The sequence below is a fragment of the Diutina rugosa genome (genome assembly GCF_008704595.1).
Source record: "Diutina rugosa strain CBS 613 chromosome Unknown scaffold16_size293850, whole genome shotgun sequence".
NCBI classification, from domain to species: domain Eukaryota; kingdom Fungi; phylum Ascomycota; class Pichiomycetes; order Serinales; family Debaryomycetaceae; genus Diutina; species Diutina rugosa.
The window spans coordinates 201997-221751 of NW_022995069.1; the positions used below are offsets into that span (position 1 = coordinate 201997).

General features: G+C 51.1%; 12 protein-coding genes across 12 annotated transcripts; 7 read left to right on the forward strand and 5 right to left on the reverse strand. All coding sequences in view use genetic code 12, as the record gives it.

The window, feature by feature from the left end:
- Positions 1 to 902: 902 nt before the first annotated feature.
- On the forward strand, positions 903 to 1988 carry DIURU_000459 (uncharacterized protein; the record flags this gene model as incomplete). Its single annotated transcript, XM_034157479.1, has 1 exon — positions 903 to 1988. The coding sequence occupies one exon, from the start codon at positions 903 to 905 to the stop codon at positions 1986 to 1988; it is 1086 nt and encodes a 361-aa protein (XP_034014778.1).
- Positions 1989 to 2178: 190 nt separating this feature from the next.
- DIURU_000460 (L-methionine (R)-S-oxide reductase) lies at positions 2179 to 2688 on the reverse strand (the record flags this gene model as incomplete). Its single annotated transcript, XM_034157491.1, has 1 exon — positions 2179 to 2688. The coding sequence occupies one exon, from the start codon at positions 2686 to 2688 to the stop codon at positions 2179 to 2181; it is 510 nt and encodes a 169-aa protein (XP_034014779.1).
- Positions 2689 to 3161: 473 nt separating this feature from the next.
- DIURU_000461 (uncharacterized protein) lies at positions 3162 to 5348 on the forward strand (the record flags this gene model as incomplete). Its single annotated transcript, XM_034157502.1, has 1 exon — positions 3162 to 5348. One exon carries the CDS (start codon positions 3162 to 3164, stop codon positions 5346 to 5348), a length of 2187 nt encoding a protein of 728 aa, XP_034014780.1.
- Positions 5349 to 6110: 762 nt separating this feature from the next.
- Positions 6111 to 7211, forward strand: MIF2 (Mif2p; the record flags this gene model as incomplete). Its single annotated transcript, XM_034157513.1, has 1 exon — positions 6111 to 7211. One exon carries the CDS (start codon positions 6111 to 6113, stop codon positions 7209 to 7211), a length of 1101 nt encoding a protein of 366 aa, XP_034014781.1.
- A 171-nt stretch (positions 7212 to 7382) lies between these two features.
- On the forward strand, positions 7383 to 7967 carry DIURU_000463 (uncharacterized protein; the record flags this gene model as incomplete). The annotated part of the gene is made up of 1 exon (XM_034157524.1): positions 7383 to 7967. One exon carries the CDS (start codon positions 7383 to 7385, stop codon positions 7965 to 7967), a length of 585 nt encoding a protein of 194 aa, XP_034014782.1.
- A 128-nt stretch (positions 7968 to 8095) lies between these two features.
- On the forward strand, positions 8096 to 9511 carry DIURU_000464 (uncharacterized protein; the record flags this gene model as incomplete). Its single annotated transcript, XM_034157535.1, has 1 exon — positions 8096 to 9511. The coding sequence occupies one exon, from the start codon at positions 8096 to 8098 to the stop codon at positions 9509 to 9511; it is 1416 nt and encodes a 471-aa protein (XP_034014783.1).
- Positions 9512 to 9600: 89 nt separating this feature from the next.
- Positions 9601 to 11229, reverse strand: RRN11 (Rrn11p; the record flags this gene model as incomplete). Its single annotated transcript, XM_034157546.1, has 1 exon — positions 9601 to 11229. One exon carries the CDS (start codon positions 11227 to 11229, stop codon positions 9601 to 9603), a length of 1629 nt encoding a protein of 542 aa, XP_034014784.1.
- Positions 11230 to 11314: 85 nt separating this feature from the next.
- On the reverse strand, positions 11315 to 11890 carry SNL1 (Snl1p; the record flags this gene model as incomplete). The annotated part of the gene is made up of 1 exon (XM_034157557.1): positions 11315 to 11890. The coding sequence occupies one exon, from the start codon at positions 11888 to 11890 to the stop codon at positions 11315 to 11317; it is 576 nt and encodes a 191-aa protein (XP_034014785.1).
- Positions 11891 to 12519: 629 nt separating this feature from the next.
- Positions 12520 to 13473, forward strand: DIURU_000467 (uncharacterized protein; the record flags this gene model as incomplete). Its single annotated transcript, XM_034157568.1, has 1 exon — positions 12520 to 13473. The coding sequence occupies one exon, from the start codon at positions 12520 to 12522 to the stop codon at positions 13471 to 13473; it is 954 nt and encodes a 317-aa protein (XP_034014786.1).
- Positions 13474 to 14040: 567 nt separating this feature from the next.
- MRT4 (Mrt4p) lies at positions 14041 to 14742 on the reverse strand (the record flags this gene model as incomplete). The annotated part of the gene is made up of 1 exon (XM_034157579.1): positions 14041 to 14742. The coding sequence occupies one exon, from the start codon at positions 14740 to 14742 to the stop codon at positions 14041 to 14043; it is 702 nt and encodes a 233-aa protein (XP_034014787.1).
- A 638-nt stretch (positions 14743 to 15380) lies between these two features.
- On the reverse strand, positions 15381 to 15704 carry DIURU_000469 (uncharacterized protein; the record flags this gene model as incomplete). The annotated part of the gene is made up of 1 exon (XM_034157590.1): positions 15381 to 15704. One exon carries the CDS (start codon positions 15702 to 15704, stop codon positions 15381 to 15383), a length of 324 nt encoding a protein of 107 aa, XP_034014788.1.
- A 2933-nt stretch (positions 15705 to 18637) lies between these two features.
- On the forward strand, positions 18638 to 19396 carry HAP41 (Hap41p; the record flags this gene model as incomplete). The annotated part of the gene is made up of 1 exon (XM_034157602.1): positions 18638 to 19396. One exon carries the CDS (start codon positions 18638 to 18640, stop codon positions 19394 to 19396), a length of 759 nt encoding a protein of 252 aa, XP_034014789.1.
- Positions 19397 to 19755: the final 359 nt, after the last annotated feature.

Here is a 19755-nt window from a genome sequence, read left to right on the forward strand (position 1 = left end):
AACTTTAAACTTTTAGCTATCGCCAAGATTTCCAATTTTAGTTACCAGTGTGTACACGTCATCGCCTTTCGTCATGTCCACTGGCCCCTCCCCATCGTAATTTATTCAGCCCCTTCAAGCATAGTTAGGGGCACTAAAGCCAGTACGGCGTTCTCTCTCTCTGTCACTTTCCGACAGCCGTGTTTGCACTAGTGATGAGCAAGCCAAATGTCCATCTTATCGCTATTTATTTTTACACCGACCTCGTAAACTGTCAATCGCCGACGACAATGTTCCCTCATTATTTTTCGTTCGCAACCGCAATTGTTGAAATAATTCACAATATTGGCACGGAGGTGTCACTAGCTGGGTGCCAGTTCACTAGCTCGACTCCCCACTATTTCCAAAAGACTACTACTTTTTCTTAATTGCCTAGACTGATTGCTACCACTAGTGGAGCCAATCACCGTACGAGGGCTCCCCCACCGCCACTGGTAGCCGTGATTTCGTATCGCCAGCACCCCTGGCGGCGACGTGTCGCTAGCTAGCTCCGGGCATCACCATCGCACGCCATGGCGGGGGCCACCGCGAACACCATCGCCGCGGCGCACGGGGCGCGAACGTCTGGCTCGACCCTCATCTTAACCACACAATTGCTAGCAATCACGGCCCCAATGTCCCCCGGCGACGACATCCCGGCGTCGCCTGGCGCTGGCGCCGATCGCTAACTGCTCTTCGGCCGTGGTGGCGCTGCCCCTCGCCCCCTTGATTGCTGCGTCTTTTTTCTCCCCCATCACCACCCGCCACTAGTCCACCACTCCCTTTGCCCGCCGCCCTCCCGCAAGCCACCGCCATCCACGCTCCCTTAGTGCCCCACCCACTACCCGCGCCACAACGACTCCCACACCCACTCCTTTCCCTTAATGACTGAATCGTTGTTCGACACCAAGTTCACCGGCGACGCCGCTGGCGACCCCGCGCCCGTCGCCCTGGAGGCACCGCTGTACCCGTCCCCCGAGTCCGGGTCGCCCGCCGCCGTGGCCACGCCGCTGACCCTGCTCCCGCTGGTCGACGACACCGCCCTGTCGCTGGCGCTCATCGTGTTCCGCGTGTTGGTGAGTGCCAAAGAGGCAGGCTGCCTTATCGGCCAGCACGGCCTGGTCATCGACTCCATCCGCAACCAGACCAACACCCGCGCCGGCATCTCCAAGTTGCAGCCGGGCTCCCACGAGCGCATCTTGACGGTGCTGGGCACACTTGACGACGCCGCCAAAGCGCTCTCGTTGTTCGCGCAGACATTGGTCAACTTGGGCGCCCAGGGCGCCACCCAGCCCGAGTACGCGTTCTTCCCGCTCAAACAGTTGTCGGCGACCCCCAACATTGACGGCGAAACCACCACGTTGCGGTTGCTTGTCCCCCACAAGCAGATGGGGACGTTGATCGGCGCCAAGGGCGCCCGCATCCAGCAGATCCAGCAGAAGTACGACGTGCTGATGATCGCGTCGAAGCTGTTTTTGCCCAACTCCAACGAGCGGCTCGTCGAGCTCCAGGGGACCACCGACGCCCTCCACAGCGCCATCCGCGTCATCGCCCGCTGCCTCATCGAAGACTTCTCGCTGATGGTCGGCACTAATTACTACGAACCGCGGGGCCTGGCCGGCCGCAACGACGACGCGCTGCTGCCACTGCAACCGCCGCTGATGCTGCTGAAACCGCTGTCGCTGACACCATCGCTGGCGTCGGCGCTGCTGCCGCTGGGGCCGACGGCGACCAAGCTCACGTTGCTGTTCCCCAACGACTTTGTCGGCGCCCTCATCGGCAAGAACGGGCTGCGCATCCAGGGGGTCCGCAAGGTGCTGGGGGCGGTCATCGGCATCAGCGACGAGGAAGAGGGCAAAAACGAGCGCACGTTCACCATCTCGGGGCTGCACACCGCTGTGGGTAAAGCCAAGGAGATGTTGTACCACAACTTGCACCGCGAAGAGCTGCGGCGCGCCATGGTCCCCTAGATGACGAGGACACAACACTACGTTATAATTATCCCCATTCTACACCCTGAACCTTAGACGTCACTAAAAGTTTGGCGTCGACGTGGCTGCGTTTTAGTTGTGGTAAAGTCTTGCCGTGGTCACCTCTGTGTATTTAGTATACCACTAGTCATGCTACACGATTTATCCCTTTTTCTTACAATGTTAATATCTAAAACTTGCAACTGGTGGCGATGGCGGCGGCAAGCTGTTCCAACCACTTCTGGTCCTCTTCAGTAAAACCCTCTAGGGTTTCACAGTCAATGTCTAACACTGCCACCGTTTTACCGTCAACCACCACGGGAACAACAATTTCCGAATTGGTCTCGCTATCACAAGCGATGTGGCCAGGGAACTCATGGACATTAGGCACCAATTGCGTGGTTTGAGTCAGAGCAGCGGTGCCACACACCCCCACGCCAAACTTAATCACTTGACAAGCAACTTTCCCTTGAAACGGACCCAAATAAAGCGTATCAGCGTCACGAGTGATGTAGAAACCGGCCCAGTTCACTTTGACGCCTAATGAGTGGTAGGCGTGCCAGAGAAGCGACAGCGCATTAGCCAAGTTGGCGACGTAAAATTCGGTGTCTTCAGCAAGCGCCTTATACAGCTCGACCACCAGTTCAAGCGCCTCTGCCCTCAGGGCAGCGGTGATGTTAGCGTAGTCGGCGTGGACCATGATGCGATCGCGCTACCGCCAACTACTTGTACTTTACGCCACAGTTGAATAACTATACTAGAAAAATCACGAATCAATTTCGAAAGAGATGTGAATATCATTGTCATCAAATAAGGGTAAATTCTTTCAAGTAAATTATCTTATCAATTGTGGATGTAAACGAAACCAATTGATGATCCCAATCAAAACAATCGTACTACTTTGACTATTGTTGACCAATTGCATTTCAGAACATAACGTTCATCTACATCTACTTCCCCACTTTCCACTGCCTGGCTGTTCCATAAAATAACTAACATCGCGCTCGTCCCACATGAGCCCTAATCGCAAACCTCAGTGATCTCCGCCATCGCCGTCCCTTACCAGGCAACACCGACACTATTTTCCGACATCCGTTCCTTCCGCTACACCTCACCGTGCCCGCCACTGCCTCGCCGTCCGCATCGTCGTCGTCGTCAATCCCGCACACCGCCATGGAGGTCGAGCTCGAACGACGGTTCGTGGGGCTCCTACGGGCCCGTGGCATCGTCCGCCACCACCACCGGCCAGCGTCGTCGATACTACACATCCAGACCAACGGCAATGACGTCAGCGACGAAGACTCGCTCGATGAAACCGACTACCAGTGGGGCGAGCCTGAAATCGATGATCTATACCAGTTTCTGACCGCTACTGATATTGACTCAATGTTTTCTCCATTTCATCAAATACCCCCCTTGATAAAGCATGTGATATCCAGTGACCATAACGTCCACTACGTCGCTCAGACCACTACAACTCCCGAACCGCCACGCAGTTCCTCGACTGAAGACGTCGACGATGCTGCCGAACCAGCCTCCCAACCGCACCGTGCGTTTGCCATGGTGATGAGAATGTGGCTCTCTTCGCTGGACGAAGAGGACCACGACGACGACGATATTGACGATCGCATCAACCTCACCCCTAACCCACAATTGAATTACTCTGATGAGTTCTGGCAACAGCTATCCCTGGTACCGATCAAACCACCACCTACAGGCCACTTGATAGTCAATTTGGTCTCGGCTAACCAATTGGAAGTGCCCGCGTTGTGCAAGTATAAGAATAATCTTGCGTGCACCATCACCGTCGATGACACCGACTATCTAGTGGTAGCGGTGAACTCAGCCCTTCACATCCACGAGTTCAGCGCTATAAACCACATGCCTCATCGTGAAGGCCATCAACTCGAAACGAGACCGCGGTTTACGACTACCATGGACTCGTTGGTGTCTACATGGCAAACCTATCCTCATACATTCAATTACATTCGAGCATTTCCTGATTTCAACGGATCGCCAGTGGTGGTAGGGTGCATGGATGATGCCAACGTGTACATGTATAACGTGTCTACAATTGTTGATAGCATGCGAGCGAAACACAAAAGCATCAAAGCTGACTATACCTGCAAAACCGACAGTTCGTGTTGGGGGGTTGACGTGGTGTCATACAGCGACAAATTTGGAAAAAAGCACGATTTAATGGTTGTCAGTGATAACTCACGCAGCTTAAAGCTCTTGTATTATTCTCGTGCTGACCAACAATTTAGCCATTGTCGTTCATATCAATTGGGTCACAACATTCCCTCAGTGGCATTTTGCGGTGCTCCAGAGATTACTAGTGATGGTTTCCACCGCGTCAAAGTGGCTTGTGGTCTGATATCTAAGGAAGTGGTACAATTTGAGTTTAACTTCATCGTGGCCGAGGGTCCTCAACCACAATGGGATCCGACCCCCGTGTATTATGTCGATGGAACTATGCAACAAGATGCTCTGTCGGTCTTGGGGGAGCCAGTGGGCGAACCACCCAGGGGCGCGCTATCCCGTGTAATCTTTGACCATCCTCAACTCATTGCCCGAGTCCATCTTGATGACCATGTTTGGGGAGTAATGCTGGTGGAATCACGGCACTTCGTCAAAGTGAACTCCATCACTGAAGTATATGGTGAATCGCCTGACCCTATCACCGAAGCGAAAATAGTTGAAGAGCTGAAACTCATCGACAGCGAATTCAACGCTTGGGAAACTGACCTGTTGGGACCGGCGCTGATCTTCCAAAGCTACCGCAGCCCGCGCTATTGTCGGGGGCGCCGTGTCAACTTCCCTCACACGGACGGGCAGTACCGATGCCTTCACAAACTCATGGCTCAGCACATATTGGAGCCGCCACTGCCCTATGCGAGTTATAGCTTTCTCGTTACCACCGCTAAGGCGCTGACTGGTCTTTTCAATCAGTCTCATCTTTACTGCAACCATTACATCCCCCAGCTTTTGAACCCCGCGTCCATAAGAGGGTTTGAGAGTCATCTGTTCACCGACCGGCTCCTGCTCTACGTCTCTATCCCTGAGCTCCTGTGCTGTCTTGTTGCTACTCAGCATGGGCTCGTCCAGGTGGTGAGAATGTGCCAGTATCGTGGAGTGTACGGTCTTCGCCCCGAGACCGTCGTCCCCACCACCCACTTCATGCTGGCTCTCGCCTCCAGCGGATGCCGTACGCTTGCTGGTCTCACTGTACGCAACCGCACCGTTGACTCGCTTTGTCCAACCTTCTTGGCCTACCTCATTTACTCCGACGGTCTGGTGGTGACCTATACCCTCCGCGGCGGCGACCCAGCGGCCAGTGACGCGTTTGAGATGCTCTAGGTAATTATGTAATTTTGGATGTCAATGTGTAGGGCAAAAATAACCCCCTCTCGTCTTTGTGATGTAGGTATTTCGGACTCTATGTTTCTGTAAGGGTCTATAGATTCTGCAACCGAATTCGGCATGGAAACATCGAGCATGGCGTGGACATACAGCGTACGTCACCCACCACCACCACCCCGCTTTCTCAATCAGTATATTCCCCCAAAAATTATCCATAATGTGGTTGACAAACTCGTTCCGCCACCCATAGTGTGTGTCGGTAATCTCTATCGATGATCTCTTCGCGTTTTAGTGCACATATACGAGGCACGTTGCCACCCAAGCCGACTCGTGGAAGGGGAGTGCGTGTGCATTCGCCGATAACCCCACCGCTTCCGCCCCCTACGCCATTGTCACCCTCGGCTAACCATTTAAAAATCTCCACTAAAAACCATAGTTGATCCCTCCCTAAAATATGGCAGCAATAACGAACTTCCCGAGATTGCCGGGTTACCGTTCCGCTTCGGGAGTCCGTGACGGCTTGACATGACTGTTTAGCGTGACGCGCATTTAAAAATATATAAAAAAAAACAAACGTCACGTTTCGTCTTCGAAGCCCATCTCCCATCCCAGGCCACCAACCACCCCGACATCCTGCTGATACTGTTAACAGCCCGCCGAGACGCTACCCGTGACATGTCTCGCCTGGTTCTTGGAGTACGCGGAAGGACTAGGAGGGGCGCCGTTCTCCCAGGCAACGTGCAGCGGGACAGCCATCACATGGAGGACTTGGACGAGTTCTTCGCCCAGGCAGAGGCGCTGATCACGCTGTCTCTGAAGAGCGGACGCCCCCGCAAACGTGTCCGTCTCCCCCAGCCGCCGCTGTCCCCCGCTGGCGATGCCGAGTCCACCGCGCCGCCCCCGGGCCCTCAAGCGACTCCCCCGAGCCTACCCATACAGAAACCTATACCAAAGCCAGCGGCAGTGTCTCTGGGACATGAGTCAACCAAGCTGAACAACTACGATCCAGCGCATTTCACCACCATCGCTCGCAAAATCAACTTCGACAACGATAACGACCACGACGAGTACTCCAAGCTTTCCCCCATCATCAGCCTGGCGTCGTTGCCGATACGTGGCGACGAAAATAGTCCGCTACGGTCTCCCCTCCCTATAGAAAGGAACGACGCCCCCGCCAGCAATATCGGCGCCAAACGACTAGGCAGCGCTGTCCACATTGAGAACCTCAAATTCCGTGGAAGAGCCAACCCTCCACAGGGAGGGTTGTTTGTTCGACTAGATGACGACGACGACGATGACGAAATCCTCATATACGAGCCTCCTCCGACCCAAGCACCTCCTCCCCGCAAGCGCACTTCCTCCCAGACAGCACCAACATTGACAAGTAAACCTAGACTGGCTAATAATCAGCAAGATTCGCTCCGGTCGATGCTGGGAATGGGACTTGAGACGACGCTTCTCCCCGATGCCGCACCCCCCACCCACGGTACCGGCGAGATTAAGTTGTTGCTGGCCCCAATATATATCCCCGGCGAGCCCCAACCGATTGCATATTGTGCTCTGGAGGGACGCAAACGTCAGATCAACGATGACGTGTGTCTCCACAGTTACTGGGAACACGATAACAAGAGTGCCTGTGGGATGATGAAGATTTCGGGGATTAAACCTCCCCGCGACCTGGGGGAAGCCTACCTGTACTTCGTCGTGCTCGACGGACGCGTCGAGGTCACCGTGGCCGACGTCACGTTTTTGGTGACCCCGGGGTGCACGTTCAAAGTGCCTCTGCACACCGTGTACGGCCTCCGCAGCTTGGAGCCATCGCGCGTGTGGTACACCCAGGTGCGAGACGACCCCCGCTGATGATTTTAACGACTGTAACATTATTGATAGATGATTAACGACGTACTAATATAAGCATAAGCCATTTATTTCTTTCCCCCTGTCGCCACAATTAAATTGGCGTCAACCTAGTCGCACTTGATCTTTGCTCCTTTTGATCGTCTCCCTACACACCCCCTCCACGCTAACCCCATGAATCGTTCCATCGTCCGTCGGCTAGGCGGCACCGCCACACGAGCCAATTTGTTCGGTGGCAAGAAGCAGATGAACAACAAACAGCTCTTCACCCCACCCACCAAAGGGGAGCTGTCACTGAACCCCGCCGACTTGTTTAAGAAAAACGATATCCTCATGTTTTCGGAAAAGCCCATCAATTATATCGAAAGCGTGCGCCCATTTGGGTTCCACCTTGCCAATAACATCTTGATTAAAAGTCCTAATAAAGAGGGCGACGTCATCGGGGCGTTGTTCTTGATGACAGAGACTTTCGAGGTGAACCTCAAAGATGGCGGCTACAAGATCGACGGTGTAGTAGTTGAGTTTGACGAGACACTGGTGCTTTCAGTGCTAGAGAAGATCCACCCCAAACCCGAGCTTATCGTCGTCGGGGTGGGCGCTAAAAGCCGGATGTTGAGTCCTGCCAACCGCCGCTACCTCCTGCTGTTGGGGATGCAAATCGAGGTTGCCGACAGTTCGCGAGCAGCGGCGCTCTACGACCTCCTCGCCACAGAGCGGCCCAACGTCGTCGCCGCTTTACTCCTCCCTCCTAACGTGTAAATATTGTTCTTTAATGTCATTCGGATTGCGTCACATGATCCGGCAATTTTTAGTCCTGTAGATAAGCACCGGTTGCACGCCCCCACCCCCACTCTTCGTTAGCCGCTACCGTATCGTTGCCATACGCCATGAGCTCGCCGCCAACCACTCCTGAGGCGCCGGACTCGCCCATCCCAGCATACGACGACACCGTCGAACTCGCCCCGGAGTCGGGCTACAACTTGGACGCGAAAATCGAGTACCGCAACCTCAAATACAAACTGCCCACCGACCACTTGAATTGCCCTATATGCCAGCAACCGTTTATCGAACCGCTCACCACCATTTGTGGACACACCTTCTGTAAAGAGTGCATCCAAGAATGCTTCAAAATGGCCAAGGACGGCAATGTTACCCGGGGAAGTTGTCCCCTCGATCGCACACCATTAGACGCCACCAACATCAATCAATTATTTCCTACGCCATTACTCATAACAAACTTGGTTGATGACCTCAAGGTGTATTGTCTTAACCAAACCAGAGGCTGTGAATGGAATGGAAGCCGTTGGGAGCTCGAACACCATCTCGACTTTGACTGCAACCACACGGGTGTGGTGTGCCACGGGATAAGGCACGATGAAGTCGACGACGAAGGCAATCCTGTGAAATGTCCACGGCTTGTGGAGCGGCAGTATCTTGGCAAATCTTCAGAATGTGCTCACAAACTATACACCTGCAAATTCTGTAAGAAGCAAGTCTGCAAAATTACTGAAAACACACACCTCGAAACCGAGTGCCTTTTCAACTACAAAACTTGTGACTTATGTTTGAACGACTGTATTGCTCAGAAGAATTTGGAGAAGCACAGAGAGAACTGTTCACACGTCGGCCACATTACTTGCCTGGCGCGCGATCTCGGGTGCAAATGGATGGGGGGTAACGAGACCCTGCTCGAAATCCATTTGGAAAATTGTCCTCTTTTCCAATTCATGCCGGTTTATCAAAAACTCTCCGACCAAGTGAGTGGCCTCGCTACTGAAAATCAATTCCTCCAAAAACAAATCAACAAAATACTAGACCTGATAATACAGGGGAAAATCACCAACTTGGGTTACGCCGAAAACCTTGAAACTATTCTGCTGGAGAAGTCATCTGCAACTGACCAGCAATTACTTTGTGTGAACTTCGAACTTGACCGGCTCAAATACGAAGTCAACGAGAAAATATTGCCATTCATAAGTAAGCAACGTCAAAGCGAGCAGGAGCTGATGATGTCAAATATCATGAATGATTCATTCATGATGCGGGAAGACCTCAACCTTCAGCGTATGGTGATCAACTCTTTGCGCAAACAAATCCAGTTTATGATGTTTTCCCGAGGCCCTCACCGGATGATGGGCCTCAATCCAATGTCGGGCCCCTCTATCGATAACCCCATGGCTCCTCCTTTTGATGTGCGACCTCCAGGTGCTGGTAGCTACATGAGTTACGAGGATATGGCGCAAGATCTTCTAGACTCCTCGTCACGAAGCAGCCTGGAAGAACGAATTTGCTTGAAACTTTAGGTAGTATTAGCTATTGTATTAAGAATGAATAATGAACGCTAATTGGTAAATTTTAATATGAGGTAGCTGAAACTTCGATGCGATCTTCTTCAATCACCATCACTATCATCATCAGGAATGTCTCCCCAACCATCATCGTCATTAGGAGCGATATCCTCAGCCTCTTCGTCGTCTTCAATGTCACCCCATTCATCATTTTGAGTACCGTGCTGAGCTTCTTGGTCACGTTCACCGCCATGTTCGTCTGCACTCTCATTATCATCTTCAATATTACCCCATTCATCGTCGAAATTGGTAGAGCCCGCTACAATTTCGTTTTCATCGTCTTCATCGTCAGGGATGTCACCCCAACCTTCATTACCACCATCGTCGCCTACGATATCATCATTTGTAGGTTCGACCACTGGGGTTTCGTCATCGTCGGCAATGATGCTCCAATCCTCAATGTCAAAGTCCTGTTGATTTCGGCGTTCTTCGAGAATCTGGCCGTCCGCAGTAGTGTCACCAATAATTTCAGCTTCGGAATCAAGGTCAGGCAGACTAACTGCAGCTTGTACTCGATTGACCAACTCGACATTGACGATTGACAAGTTTCGAAGTTGTTCTGCAAAAAACTCCGGTGGAATATAATAGTCATATCTTCTTGCTTCCTTAATGTCGCGTTCGATCAACTCAATCATACTCTCAGCTGCGTCTGGGTCAAGAGTAGATGCACATTTACCAATGAGTGCTGTCGCTCTGATACAATAGCAAACACCACTCAGTAAATACGGTTCGGTTACCATCAATGACTCGAGCTTATCAAGACATTGAGAGTATTTCCCATGGAGAACAAGACGCCACAAGCGTGCAACGATGAAACTTGCTACCAATTTTTTTGATGAACCCTCCCACGTCAAAGAATCCGCCGTCAAGCAATTGTTTTGGGCGAATCGCAAGCCGGCGATGAAACGTTCCAACCAATTTGCATATTGAGCTTCAACCAGCAGCATCTTAAGTTGTTGTAGGATCTCCATCCCCATTGGCCATAGTCTTCGCCAATCCACCTGTGACATTCGTGATAATAATGCAAATGCTACGTATGCTGTTTTCCACTCCTTTCGCATAATGCTTAAGTGCACCAATGATAAGAGTGTTGTAGCATTGAGACGATCAATTGATAAAACGCTTTCGTCTCGGTAGATGATCTCGTAGCCCCCCACAAGAGAATGTAGACGTTTTCGATCCCATCTTTTCATGTACAAACGCACCGACGCGGACTCCGAAAGAGCCACACGGATAAGATCCCAATCTTCATTCAAAGGATCCACCCACTCCTCGTCTTCTTCAGGAATGTCTTCCATGATGTCGATATATTGCTTTACCAATTCTGCTGTCGGGGCTTGCTCTTGTTTGGCTGTAGAATCCTGACCTGGAGCAGGCGGTTCAGGATACGTGATGTTCTCCACGACCACACGCATAGTTTCATCGGTAGGTTCATATTTGGTCGTGCTGTCGATCTTACCATTCCACTGCAATTGCTTTGTGGGTCGGAAGTACCGTAATAAGATGAGATGGCGATAGCGAAGCACCTTCGCTTTTTCGTCCCGGGGTAGCGTCTTATACAACCGATAGAGCTTGCGAAGAGCTGAATAAAGGCCAACGAATCTGTTGAGCTTTTTATGCGGTTTCAGCCATAATTTTTGTGATTTATGACCCGTGATGGGAGTCCTATACATGGCGATGGGTGTCGGTGTTGGTGCGACTTGACGTTCTCTAGCTACACGCTAGCTACACGCGCGTCGTTTCATCGAATCTAAATTATTATTGGAATCCTACCTCACGTTTAAACTTGTCAAGACGTCTTTGATGGTCTTGGATGAATTTGATAACTTTACGGCGATTCTCGCGCAACACGTCGTTACCGATGACGTCGATCTCATCTAATTTCATCAACTCTTTAAGCAACATCTCCTCAAAGTAGTTGTATTTGTAGCTGACATCTTCGTCGCTCAATTCCTTGTAGTTCAAGATGTACTCGTCGATTTGGGGCACATACACCAGCTCGACAAAATCCAAAACCGCCTGAATTTGGCGATTAGCCATTTTGGCCTTCAGCTCCCGCTTTTTCTTCTTCTTGGGCTTCTCCTTGGCCGCCGCCGGGGCTGCCAGACCGAGCACCTTACCAATTATCATCACCAACACAATCGTGGCAATACTAATGCCAACCGTGTTTGTGGTCACCTTCAACTGCTTGAACTCATCCACCACTTGCTCGACCGTCACCAGCTTGTACTGCTCGACTATCGGTTCAATTTTGTACTTGGCCCATTGCAAATACTCGTCAATGACCAGCGGGGTCTGGGCCGACTTCAGCACTATCAGCTCGACACGGCTCATGTTAAAGTGAGTATGATTTTGTCTCTCGCACTGAAAATCTTGTTTGATTCATTGAGCAAACATAACGAAAGGCAAGACAATAAACGCAGGTCGAGAAATAAAGGCAACGTCCTGCTTTCACAGGAATGTGATATTGGCATGAGACTGAAATGGTTTCGTATCTATCGTAATTTTGCGAATCATATGATTTATTCTTACTATGGCACAACGTGAAGACGATTGCAACTTTAAGTAGTGTCACTTATCTCGTTGCTTAAAGCCATTTTACGCTTGTGATAAAGGATTTTTGACAACTTGTGTGGCTTGGTGTGTACAGTTGGTGTGGACAAAAGCCGATTGTGACTTCACTGTCCTCGTGATAAGCGCGTGACTAGACGTAGCTTGAAGAAGTTGTAGGAAAGACCTACCACACCAGAAACAAGTAACATGTCAATAATAAACCCGATTCCTACATGAAATTGAATTGTTGAATTATATTCAAACTGTTCGATTCACAAGTCATCACGATTTGACGTATCCATCGCCCCCACGGGGAAGCCGTCGGTGCATCCACCGGGCATCCCACGGCTGCACCCATTGCAGGAGGTTATCAACGTACGGCCAATCGCTGTCTCACCTCATTTTTCTCAATGAGTTCCAATCCACTTGAAGTCATTGACGTATCGCTAGAGGACGCAGCGACGGCGTCTCAGCTCGTGCAAGCAGCCTCTTCGCAAGGGTTTCTCTTTGTCAAAGGCCACGGCTTTAACGCTGAAGAGGTAGCAGCTTTGTTTGATGTGTCCAAGCAATTCTTTGCTCAAGAAAGAGAGCAAAAGGACAAGTTGGCGATGGATAAGTCCAACTTTGGTTATCAATACGGGGTGGAATCATTAGCGCTGAACGCGACGCCAGACCCAAAGGAAACGCTTAACATGGACCCATTGAACATTCCCGATATTGAGGGGAAGCACAAATTGGAGTCTGCAGTCACCAAGCTTCAGGATCTAGCTATGACTATTCATCGGGCCTTCGCTGTGGGACTAGAAATTGATGAATCTGCCGGTGGAGCCGCCTATTTTGACTCAAAGTACGCCAAGGACAAACCTCTGGGTCTGGTGTTTCGGTTCCTTCATTACCCTGGCCAACAACTGTTAAATCCTAGCGAACAGATTCGTGCTGGAGCTCATACAGACTATGGGTCAATTACACTTTTGTTTCAACAAAAGAACCAAGAAGGGTTGGAAATCTACAGTCCCGTGTCTAAGAAATGGCAAGCGGTGCCATTTATTGATGCCGATAACGACGATGAAGCTCCACCAATTATTGTAAACGTTGGCGACCAACTATCGTACTGGACGGCAGGGTACTTACGACTGACTATCCATCGTGTTAAGTTCCCCGAATCTGTGCAGAGAACCGGTCAGGACCGGTACTCGATTGTCTACTTCTGTCATCCCGATGACGACACTCTTCTTGAACCAATCCCTAGTCGTGTGATTGAGGCCCGAGGTAACACACGGGGAGCAAATAGTGCCAAGGAGACGTTGACGGCGAAGCAACACCTTTTGAACCGGCTTTCAGCCACGTACGGTTGGCAATACTAGTAATGTATAATAAACTAAATATGGAAACGTAAAACGCAATCAGTACTTCACTTCGAGCCACTTGAGGTTTTTGCCCTTGTACATGGGCCACGACGGCGCCACTGCAATCACTGTGATCAAGAACAGGACGGCAAAGGCGATGCACAATACGAGGAGATTGTTGGTGATGATGCCGGCACCAAGACTGACAATCGCCCCACAAATGGTGAGCATCTTCGTCAATTTGTCCACCCTTTCCTGGTTGGGGAGGGTGATCGGGAACTCAATCACGTTTATTGCTTCCATTTTCTCAGGGTGATTGACGTTACACGTAGCGGTACACGTAGTCGCGTTCGCCGCACTCCCTAACGTGGGACGACTACGGGCAAGAAAAAACATACGCTAAAGTATGGTAAACAAGAGTATTGATCATTTGAAACGAAAACTTAGAGGTTGCTGAAGCGCTTCAGTGAAGAATACCATACATCACTCGGTGAACTGAGCATACGGTTTCTCGTGTCCTTAATTATGCATGCTATACCATATGGAATAAAAATCTAGCGTCCTATACAAAACCGTCATCATAGCTTATTCAATCTTGGTGACTTCGTTCGATTCACCGTCGTACCAAGCGACCATCCCCACCTTGAACTCGTCGGCGGCGATCCCGAATTGCTTCAAGATAAGCGCTTGACGAACGTCCAAGACATCGCCCTTCAGACACACGTGGTAAGGCTCAGCGATGGTGATCTTACCTTGCTTCATCTTGGTGGGGATCTTGAACTTATTACGGAGAGTCTCTTCCAACGAGTGGGCCATGGGCACGTCATCTTCAGCGGGGATTTGGCCACCACGGGAGTAGACGATGCCACTGGGGATGGTGAAGTCGAGGGGAGCTTGCGACTTGGCCCGCAGGTAGTCGGCCTTGACGTAAGTGTCGAAGTATTCCTTGACGGTGTCGGCGTCTTCGTTGGTGAACAAAAGACCGGGCAAACCCTTGTCACACTCTTTGGCGAGTTGCAGCAAGTTGTCCTTGTACTCCTCTTCGACGGTGTCACCAAGGGCTTTCTGTAACACTCTGCGCTTGCCCATAATCAACTTGGAACCAGTCCAGGCCTGACGAATTTCTTGAAGGACGGGGGTCCGAACGTCATCGAGCTGGAGGACCCACACGTAGCGGTAAGTGTCAAGGGCACTGCGGACATCGTCGAAAATCCGCTCCTTGTTTTCCTTCCCCTTCTTGTCGGTTTGGGCCAATGTCACAAGTTTTGATCGCTTCGAACGGGGCATGGTGCTTATACTGCAACCGACCTCATCGCGCTCTTGCGATGAGTGCGATCGTGCGGCGCTACCATGAAATTGTTCACATATTGAGAGTGGGGATTCCCGTCAAAGAATGAATTAAACTCGAATTACATTTAACACTCTATTATGTGTTTATCAGGAGCTCACATTATCATGATGGTCTGAACCATTTCGTAAATTTTTTTTTCTAGAACAGGTAGTGAAATTAAGATATTGATAGCACCGATCATTCAAACAATTGTGCTACTGCTATTGCCGAATGTAAATTCTAACCTACTTCAGCTTATCGTATTAGTGGGATTGATGTTTGTTTGCAAATTTCAACAAAAATTTCGGAAATTCACATATCTTGAACATCGTTGGTTCAAATATCACCAATTCCACATTAAGCTAACCAAACCAATAACACATTTCTATCAGTGTTTAACACTTTAGATAGTCGTACTACTGTGACTCAGGACTTGTCAGCAATTTATTTTCCAGGAATTATTAACTACTGTAGATGAACCTCCCAACCAGTCTCGAAGGCAAACGTTCACCAATCTTTTTTGAACAACGGTCGTAATTCTCGTCTATTATATGCAATGGTCTATATCAGCTGAACCTGGCTGACAACAAACCGGCTACCACGGACCAGGAACAAGGGGACCCCGGGCCACAGGGATGTTTCTTTGGTACTTGGTCCCGCCAGGTCTAGAAGCAGGGATATAAGGGTCGGGGTGCTTCCATTCCTTGAGCTTGGCTTCGCCCTTTCTGAACACTTCGTCCAACTCCTCGGCGTCGGAAATATGTTTGTTGGCGTCGAAAGCCCGACGGATCTCGATAGTCTTGTCGCGGTAGGCGTCGAACTTGAGCGACGTGTCGAACGCAGTTCTGAGCGCTTGGCGGAACAACAGGGCCACACGCTTGGAATTGGCCTCGGTGAAGGGGAGGACAGGCGAGGTCATAAGGTCTCTATGCTGGGGTTTTTTTCAAACCAGTGGCCAGTGATTGGTTCGCGCGCTCGCCCACTCAACCTGTACATGGGATATGGTAGCGCCGTATTAACACGGTTCGAGTCTCAGCATTCTCAAAATCATATAAATTGTCGTCGCGGCAAGAGTCACATTCGTGGGAAAACGCCATATAAGCTGAGGCATTTGAATCGCGATGATGTAAGCGTTTCACCAAGGAAAATATCACGCTACCATTGCCAACGCTGTAGAACACATATGCAAATGGCAGTAATAGTGGTTAGAAAGCCATGTGTGTGTATTTGGTTCATAATTGTTCTTGTGTTGATCATCATCATCACCGACGATGACTAGGTTCGGAGTTACGGAACGAGCGGATGTTTCGACCGAAATTTGCCACATCGTAAATGCAGACTGCGCCTAATTTTTGAATGTGGGGGTATGTCCTACCGACTAATGTTGGGGCTAATGCGCACCCCCGGTAGAATCTAGCATTCGATGACCCGGATCAGTACTCTCTTCATCGGTCCCTGCGGGACACCCGGTGGCCACCCACTTTATAAATGGTTAATCCAAGCGAATCTCCCCCAAGGATCTCCAGATGGTAATACACCACAGCTCAAAATGAGAGTGGGCTGGGCTCGCACGCTCATGCACCATCCACCCTCGAAGGGCTTTTTTTTTTTTTTTTTTCGAGTAGTATACATCTTCGGGGTTAATCTGTCATCACGTGAGTACTAAACCATTTTGAAAAACACTAAGCGGATCCCCGGGTGGCGATCCATTCCCCGGATTTACCTTAGCACCAGGTGTCTGCGGGCCAGCCTCCAGTGGTGCCGCATTTGTGCATGCGTAATTGCTTACACGGCCCAGGTGCACCTGGCGGGTGCGAGATGAGCTGGGCAGGGTGGGTCATTGCCATCGCCCCTATTGGGTCCTTCTGAAGCCGCAATAGGAGCACTGCGCTCAACAAATGGTTTTACTGCTTTCCATTCACTTCTATGTAGTTTGGCAGCAGTTATCACTCGTTTCGTTAGACCATCGGCTTCCGCAAACGACAACCCTGTTGACTTTGCCGACGCCGTTTTCGCTCACCAGCACTGAGGCGGCAGGCGTGTGAACAGGACAGTGGCCTGCAATGTAGGTGCACACGCGACACCAGCCGCGATGCTGAAAAGGCACTTTCGCCACAGCGAAAAATAGCCTGCCCCGTATGCTATTTGCTTGGCTACGCTTTTTATAGTCACTTAACCCCGACGAAATTTGCGGACCCGCTCGCGGCTTTGTTTTTTCGGATGACAGGGTTGCGTCGACAAACGAGCCGCTAACTCTAAAAACCTCTACTCCCCTGTTGTTCACGTAAGAAACTTCTGTTGTTAGAGCGGTGCCTGAATTACCGCGGTGGGTGCCGACGTGCTCGACGTGGCAGCAGCAGTGGCAGCGGCAGCAGCAGCATTGTACCCACGGAACGGGTAGAGGCATCCTTCCCGTCATCTCGCACCTGCATACAAGCCACAAAAACAGTGGATCCATATTCCAAAATCCGTGTTCCGGCGACCCTCGGGGATTTACACAAACAACCCCCTGGGGCGACTCTGTTCCGATTAGGGGTAGATAGTGTAGGGGAGCGATGATCACGGTGGCCAACGTGATTGATGTAAGCACTTCTTCCAACCGGTTAATCGTTGTTATTTACGGGGTTTGGATCAAGGCATTTAAGGTACGCGTGTGTGGGTGCGGGCCCGATTCGGCCAACCAATTGCACTCGCAGTTAACGTCAGCAACGACCCGGAGCCCACCATTGAGGTAAAGCCAGCAGGCCCCCTGGCTAGGTCGGCAGCCACACACAGGCAGTGTTTACGTTTAGTCTATCCCACCCCTAACCCCCCGAGTGACACCCGCCCGTCGTCTACGGCGCGAGCCGGACTTTTACAGATGCCACCGGTCATCCCAGTGATTATTTTCTGGGGTATTCCGAAGATGATTCAAGAAAGGAGTCATTCCGCGACATTAACCACGGGAGGTGGCGATAGCCGCGAATTGAGGGAAAGTGTCCCCGGGGAGTAAAAGGGTTAAACCACCCAAGCAGGTACTCTGGGGGTACCTGTCACAATGTAGCAACAATACGCTTAGGTGGTTTGATGCTACGATAATCTTTCCCTAATTCTGTCTGGTTAGGAGGCTTTGGCACCGCCATGGTCGCCGCAAAAGCAGTCTTGCGGGCCGACCTCGCCGGTGTGGCAATTGTCCGATATCCCCTTCGACCCATCTGAATACACCCGATACCACCCGTACGCTCCCTGCACACTGGCGGCGGCAATACTTTTGAGCCCGGGGCTAAATCTGCGAGACGTGGGCCTGAGAGGTTATTATTTCCACCCTACATGGAGATGAAAAAATTTTGGATTCGGGCATATATATATACTTTCCACTCCTTGCTCAACCTGCTAATACCCGTTCGGTCAGTCTCTACCCCGGATTTTCCCTTTTGCATTCCCACCGCTCCTTCATTCTCTGTCTCATGCGATAGAACTGCCTTCAAGGAGATGTATCGTAAGTTTGCCCCAGCGGGTTAATGGCCCCCCTTTGTCCATGGCGAATGGCACCAGATCATCATCAAATTCTCGCAAGATTTGAATATCATACCATCACCATGAACCATTTCTGTTTCCCATATACTAACCAATGAAGCGACGACAACCAACCCCCCGATTGTGGTCAAAACTCTGAAGCAATGGGTGCTTCCGCCCCGGCCTAAGCCCGGTCGAAAATCCACGGGCAAGGAGCTCGCCGCCGCGGCCCTGGTACCCATCAAACGCAAGGAACGATCGTCGCTGACAGCGCTGACCCCGGCGTCGCTGTCCCTCTCCCCCTCTGCGCAGGCGCAAGTCCCTACCCCGGCACCATTGGCGCTGATCCTGGCGCTGATGCCCCCGCTGAAGATCATCGACCTGCTCAAACTGAACATCGCCTTGATCGACCGGGAAAACGTCGCGTTGAAGCTGAATTTGCTCGCGCTCATCAACGACTACCGCCAATTGAAGCAGATGGTGTTGGCGGGCGACTTCACCGACGCCATGGCGCCGGCGTTCAAGGACCCAGTGTCGGAGTACACCTCCCCTGAAGCCTCCGCCGACAACAGCGGCCGGTCATCGCTCAAACGCAGCTTCGGCGAGGTGCTGGAGATGCTGGAATTGATCAATGACATCAACGAGCTCCTGTACGGCACCCCCGGCACCCTGCTGGCGCTGCTGCCGGCGAAGGCTGAGGAGGACGCCTTCTCCCAGTACATTATGCTTGAGCTGAAGCTGTACTTGGACGAAAGCGACGACGACTCCAGCGACATCCACAACGACATGGCGCTGCCGCTGCTGAGATTGCTGAGGACGATATCGCCGACGCTGGACTTCGACCTCACCCTGAGTCTCACACGGACGACGACGCTGACGCTGATTGGCGTCGCCGACACCCCGAAGCCGCGCGGCTTCGCTACCCGCAAGTTCTTTGAGCTCCCCAAGTTTGAAGAAGAAACTCCCGCCGCCTACGCGTTCAAGTTCGACGCGATGATGGCCTCCCCTCACCCTGACGACGAGTACCACATGGTCAATGATTTTTTGGAAGAAAAATTGCACGATAACGACCTCAAGTACTATGTCGATCATGACCAGATTTTGGACAAGTGGTGAACAGATTAACAACCGGTGTATATTAGGAAACTACGTGGAGCTCAGGGACTTTTTTTTTTACTATGTTATATGAGCTCCCGATGGGAAAACATTGGGAAACAACGGATGATTTATGTGGCACGACCCTCGAAACGACGATATATTTATTTATTCAGCAAATAAACTGGCATTTTTAGACTCGAAAGCTTTAGTTGTAAGTGGTCTTGGTGATGGTCGTTTGAGGCACGTGGAAGTTAAGTACCGAGGATCCCGGGGGAATAAAATGGCACGGTTGCGACACCGTGTGCAGATTTTCATGTCGTGTTATCTATTTTCATCGCTTCCGCTTGGCGACGGGTTTTGTGGCGCGGGGGAAGACG